Source organism: Carlito syrichta, unplaced genomic scaffold (assembly GCF_000164805.1).
Source record: "Carlito syrichta isolate Samal-C Ts95f unplaced genomic scaffold, Tarsius_syrichta-2.0.1 Scaffold288059, whole genome shotgun sequence".
NCBI classification, from domain to species: Eukaryota; Metazoa; Chordata; class Mammalia; order Primates; family Tarsiidae; genus Carlito; species Carlito syrichta.
Window position 1 is genome coordinate 79950 of NW_007232155.1, and position 6341 is coordinate 86290.

Sequence of the window (6341 nt, forward strand, 5' to 3'; positions counted from 1 at the left end):
CCAGTCTGGGCGACAGAGTGAGACTCCAACTCAAAAAAATAAAAAATAAAAATAAAAAAGACATAGAGCTGGGGTTAGAGGAGGTGGGTGAGTTGCTCTTAGTTCTGGGGCTCTTGTGGGGTGGGGAAGAAAGGGTGGTAAGATGTCTTCTGCCTGTCCAGGGAGGACGTGGGAGCCCAAGACAGGGGGATGGAGCGGGAAGGAATTGGTAGCGGGAGATGGACAGCTCCAAGGCCTTGCTGACCGCAGCTGTTTCCTCCTCCCCATCCCCTCGCCTCTCTCATCTCCTAGTGATCTTGCACATCAGACAGAAGAGGGGCTCCAGGGTCAGAAAGCCCGGCGTCCGGTCCTGACCTTTCCTCTCAGTGTCTTATGACCTAGGCGAGGCCCATCATCTCTCTGGACCTCAGTTTCCCCCTCTGCAAAATGGACATCCTCTGCTATCCTTTCCGTCTTCGTGAGGTTAGGAAAGCAAATGAGAGCATGCCAGAGAAAGCGCCTTGTAAATCTCAAAACTCTCTGCAAACAGAAGGCAGCGTGGTTAAACAATTAGGTAACCTCCTGACCCAGAACTAGGCCGTGCTGGCTCCCGTCCCCACCAGGAAGTCAGACGGTCTGGTTCCATCGCTTTCTGGCAGAACCCAGTTCCCCACCTGAGAGGTAGGAATGATGTCCGTTGAACTCTCACTTCATTGAGTTATGGGGTGAATTACAGCAGATCGTGGAGGTACCAGATATTGATGTGATGCTAATTATAATAATAATAGCTCAGAAGAAAGTTCACGTTCCCAGCCTGCACTTGAAGAGCCTCTGAATTCTGGCAACACCCTCCTTGCCTATCAGCAGGGACGCTGGGTCTCACCGGTTCTTTGAACTCTATGGCTCTTTCCTTCCCGGGCTTGTCAGCATCCCACTTCTTAGCACTGTCACACACCAAGTTGACTGCTTTTATTTTTTATTTATTTTTTGTTGTTGTTGTTTTTGTTGCTTTTGGGGGGGGTTGTTGTTGTTGTTTTTTGAGTTGGAGTCTCACTCTGTCGCCCAGACTGGAGTGCAGTGGCCGCTCCCAGCCACCGCCGCCTCGACCTGCTGGGCTCTAGTGATCCTTCTGCCTCAGCCTTTCAAGTAGCCGGAATTCCAGGTGCGCGCTACCACGCCCGGCTGATTTTTTTGATTTATTGTAGAGATGAGGTCTCGCTGCCCAGGTGGGTCTCGAACCCGCGGGCTCAGGCCATCCACTCGCCTCAGCCTCCCAAAGGCGCGGGATGACAGGCTGAGCCACCGAGCCCGGCTAGTTTTTAAATCAAAGTGCTTCTGCCTTTGTGCCTCCAGGGAGCTGCCCACTCTCAGAGGACACTGGGCTGTGAATGTCATTTCATGTTTCCTTAGCACTTCGCACAGTTCACAGTAGGCATCCCACACACGTGGAATAAATGAGTTATGTTTTAAATGTTCCTGACATATTCACCCATCACATCTGTCCCAAGAGTAGTCGGATAGTTCAGATTTGCTAACTACTATTAAAAAAAAAAAAAGCCAGGCATAGTGGCTCAAGCCTGTAATCTCAGCAATTTGGGAGGCCAAGGTGAGAGGATTGCCTGAGTCCAGGGGTTTGAGACCAGTTTGGGCAACTCAGTGAGACCTCGTCTCTACAATCAATCAATCAGTCAATCAATCAATAAGCTGGGCGTGGAGGTGCACACCTGTAGTTTCAGCTACTTGGAAGGCTGAAGCAGAAAAATGATCGCCTGAACCCAGCAGGTCGAGGCTGCGGTGACCGTGAGCATGGCACTGCCCTCCAGCCTGGGCAACAGAGTGAAACTCTGACACAAAAAAAAAAAAAAAAAAAGAAAGAAAGAAAATAAAAACAAAAAACAACAACAACAAAACAAAGCATACTTTTCTGGGGAGCAAGTAAAAAAAGATAAGGAAAACTTAAAGCATTGAGAAGTTGAGGAATAAGGTCAGTGGCCCTTAATCCTGGAGGAGAAAAGAACCAGTTACTCAGTGACAGGAGGCCTGAGACTTAGGCAACAAATCAGCTAAGAAGTTTGGGGATACGAGCCCTGAATCCTGTGTTCGGGTCCTAGCTCTGTCTCTTATTAGCTGGATTCCTTGGACTTAGGTACAAGTCTAGTAAGTCCAGTTTCAGCGGCCTAAGAAGGAGATTCTTCCCTTACTGACTCACGATCGTGGGGCAAGAATCAGATGTCATCTGTGGAAACCAGAATACAAATTTGTATTTACATGGAAGAGGTCAGAGCCCTAAGAATGCTTTGCTTGTAAGTTTCTCTAACAGTTCCCAATAACACCTGAAGAGGGCACTATAACCCAGGAGTGGGTTAGGCAGAGGGAAAATTCTCTTTTTCTTTTTTTTGAGTCGGAGTCTCACTCTGTCGCCCAGACTGGAGTGCCGTGGCCACTCCCGGCACCGCAGCCTCGACCCGCTGGGCTCCGGCGATCCTTCCGCCTCAGCCTTCCGAGTAGCTGAACTACAGGCGCGCGCTACCACGCCAACTAATATTTTGATTTAATGTAGAGATGAGGTTTCGCCAAGTTGCCCAGGTGGGTCTCGAAGAAAATTCTCTTTTGGGTCCTACCCTTTGCAGACTCTTGCCACCAAACTTGCTGCCCCTCCCACCACCACCTGGTAAAAACCCTCCAGCCCCACCCCACCTGTCCATAAGTTTCCATGTCGCAGATTGCAAAACATTCTCTCCCTTTTGCATATGTGCAGGAGCACAGGCTGATATCACTGTGCTTGGTGATATAAACAGAAATAGAAAGACTGGCCCCTACATATGGATAATAGCCGGGATTGGGTCCCGTCCAGTTTGGTGACATCTTTTGTTGTCTGACAGGCTCTCTCCTGTGTGGTCCTTTTTAGCGGAAGCATGATCTCTGGGAAGGAATCTGAAGTGGTTATCAAAGGGGAAAATTAGGAGAAATCAGGCCAGGCTTGGTGGCTCAGCCTGTAATCCCAGCACTTTGGGAGGCCGAGGTGAGTGGATTGCCTGAGCCCATGGGTTCCGACCCACCTGGGCAACTTGGCAAGACCTCATCTCTACAATAAATCAAAAACTAGCCGGGGGTGGTAGCGCATGCCTGTAGTTCCAGCTACTGGGAAGGCCGAGGCGGAAGGATCGCCGGAGCCCAGCAGGTCGAGGCTGCGCTGGCCGGGAGCGGCCACTGCACTCCAGTTTGGGCGACAGAGTGAGACTCCAACTCAAAAAAAAAAAAAGAAGTAGAAGTCAAGGATGGCGGCTAAGCCTATTTGTTCTGCATTTCCCACCCCAGGGGCGTAAGGGAACCCGGAGAAACTAGGTGGAAGGAATTGGCAGATGAGAGGAGGGGTGAGCGGGGGCACTTGGGGATGCCTGTGTTCTTGGCCTTGGGCAAGTTACTTTGCCTCTTCTTGGGTGCAGTGGCCATGACAGCAGTGACTTTCTCACCGAGATGTGTGAGGAGTATGCGCTCACGTCAGTGAGCCACCCAGAGTGGCACCTGTCCCAGATCAAGTGCTTTCTGTAGAGGTGGCCACACCTGTCTACTGCCCCTTGTGTGAGCTTTTTTGGGGGGAGAGGACTTCATGGCGACAGTCCCCAGACGAGGAAAGAGGGCAGCTGGACCTAGCGGGGGTGTGCGTTGAGGTGGGAGGATGACACCGGGAATGTGGAGGCAGCCAAAGGGGCCCCCGAGAAGGGGTGGGAGAGACCCACGCTCCAGGAGTCGGGTCGGCAGCTGCTCTCAAAGGGGCTCTCCTCCTGGCTCCCGTTTCCTCGACGGCAGCCTCAGAGCCCCGGAGCCTTGTCGGGGCGGGCTGGCAGCTGCCTACTCTGGAAGGGCCTTGAATGGGGCCACCTTATTGACGAGCGTGGGCAGAGCTGGCGGGCTCAGGCCCGGCGGGGTCAAGAGGTCAGACAGGCTGTGTGAGGCGGCACGTAGGGCCCAACCCCCTCCACCTCTGGTTTCCCAGACCTGCCGCTCTGCTGCCAGGATGGGGTCAGAGCCAGGAAGCGGGAGGCTCCTGGGGAAACAGAAACGCCAAGAGCCTTGTTGGTGGTTTTAGTTCTTACCAAGGAGATTGAAAATACACAGAACTTGGACTCCATGAGAGCCAGAGGCCAGCCCCCACCCCATCTTCACGGCTCCCCCACCCCATCGTCCAGTGGGCTCTTGCTGTCATGGGAGTCCCCATGAGACCCGGAGAGCTCACAGCTCGCTGCCTAAATTCTCCGGGTCATCCTGCTCCTGACGGTAAGAGGTATTTGGCTCCAAAGCGTGTCCTGGTGTCGCATTCTGCAAGGGCACCAAGTGAGTTGAGGTGTCTCCCCAGCATGGCTCTGTCCCTGAGTTTAAAGCTGCGCTCTGGATTCTTCCTGCTCCGGGGTCTCAGGCTGGGTTTCCGGCTGGCCCCGTGACATCCTTAGATCTTAGAGTTGAGCCCTGGACAGTTCCTCTGGCCCCCGAGATGTCGCCGCTGGCACTGGAGTGTCCATGGGACAGGCTGGTGCTGAGCTGATCGCCCCTGGACAGGGGTCGGGAGTGGCGGGGGAAGGCGTGGCACAGGCAATGGTGGTGAGCGAGGTGGTGGTCGTGCCAGGTGGGGGCACCTGGTCACCTGTCCCCTCTCCTGCAGGCCTCCCCCGTGTACAGCTTCAGTTTTCCCCGGAGGAAATTGGAGTAGACTCGGAAAAGCTTGCACAAAGTGTCAGCAGTGAAGGTTCGGAGTGGAGCAGCCGAGGCCGCGTCTGGAGGGGAGAGGGCTTCCTTCTGCGAGGAGAAAACAGGAGGTTTCCACCGTGCCCAGGCCCCCGGGGCCACGGCAAGAGGGACGGAGCAAGGGGGATGAGGAGAGCCACAGGCGTCCTGGGCGACGCCCTCCACATCTGACAGCAGGGGCAAACGGAAGGAAGGGCCCACGCCGGCTCACCTGGGCTCCCAGCGCCCGAAGCAGGGAGGTGAGGCTGCGTAGGCTGCTGACAGCCCTGTCCATGTGTAGCTGCAGGGTCTCCGGCGGCTGGGAGCAGTTGGCCAACAGGGCCTGGCCCCGCAGGACGGCTTCTGAGAGCAGGGCCAGGCCCTGCCGGACTTCTACAGCCTGCTGCCTGGCCTGGAGGGAGCGGAGACTTGGCGTCAGCTAGCCCCAGCCACCGCCTCGCTCCTCCTCCTCAGCAGCTCCACGCACCAAACTGAGCAAACAGAAGGCTTGCGGTACCGTTTGCTGAATGAATACGTGAGTAAGTGAATAAATGAATGAACATATCCCACACGGCACTGGTCTCTGCTGCTCCATTTCTTCCCTCATTCTATCCATCTTCCTTCCACCCTTTCAGGCGCCCCGATGAGACTCCCGGGAAGAAAGGGGAAAACGAGCCCACCTCCATCCTCTTCCAGGTGTAGAAGTTAACTTTGGTGTCTGGGACCGTGATGTTCTCGTTCAAGCTGCAGCCTTCGGCACAGCCCATCTGAAAAGCACAGCCTGGGGGTTAGGGCCCCGGGGCCGTGGGATAGACACTCTGGCTGTGCCCCTGGCCTGGCCCTCAGACATGCCACTAGAGCCAGATAGGGCCACGAGCTCTGTCATCCTTGGGGGTGGGGGTGGGGGGAATCGCCGCTGGCACTGGAGTGTCCGTGGGACAGGCTGGTGCTGAGCTGATCGCCCCTGGACAGGGGTCGGGAGGGGCGGGGGAAGGCGTGGCACAGGCCATGGTGGTGAGCGAGGTGGTGGCCGTGCCAGGTGGGGGCACCTGGTCACCGGGCCCCTCTCCTGCGGGCCTCCCCCGTGCACAGCCTCAGCTTTCCCGGAGGAAACTGGAGTAGACTCGGAAAAGCTCGCACAAAGTGTCGGCAGTGAACTCCCCACCCCACCCTGCTCCGAGTGCCAGGGGGAGCCCAGGTTCCCGGATCTCGGAGGAGACCCCTGGAGCCTTGAGAGTGAGTCCTGTGGCTGTGCTGGGGAGGAGGCCTCACCGTGACATTCTCCGCCTCCTTGGCCTCCAGGATGTACCTCTCCAGGACTCGGCTGTCACAGACGAGGGGTGGGGGCGCGCCCAGGACTGGGAGACCCAGAGGGAGCAGCAGCAAGGGCAGCAGAAGCAGCCGGGCGGGACGTTCTGGAAGAGAAGCAGGCTGAGCACGAGGCGGGAGGGCGGAGGAGGCCGGCTGGGTCGGGCAGCTCCGCTCGCCGGCGCCCCGGCCCCCGGCTCGCGCGGCCGGCCCCGCCCGGCGCGAGCTCGGGGCTGCCTCCTCGCCTTCCTCCGGCCAAGCGCACTCCGGCCCGACGGAGACGGCGCCTCTCCCAGGCCCGGGGGTCGCCTCCAGCCCCGGGTCGGCTGGTC

At 56.8% G+C, this 6341-nt stretch overlaps 1 protein-coding gene across 1 annotated transcript in view; it reads right to left on the reverse strand.

Moving 5' to 3' along the window:
* Nucleotides 1-4531: 4531 nt before the first annotated feature.
* The window catches only part of EPO (erythropoietin), a 3156-nt gene continuing 1346 nt past the window's right edge, over nt 4532-6341 (reverse strand). Inside the window, exons 2-5 of the mRNA XM_021710090.1 lie at nt 5974-6116; nt 5382-5468; nt 4934-5113; nt 4532-4773 (exon numbers count right to left, since the gene is read on the reverse strand). Coding sequence (XP_021565765.1) covers nt 4618-4773; nt 4934-5113; nt 5382-5468; nt 5974-6116 — 566 coding nt within the window. The 3' untranslated portion in view covers nt 4532-4617. The remainder of the gene's footprint in view (nt 4774-4933; nt 5114-5381; nt 5469-5973; nt 6117-6341) is intronic.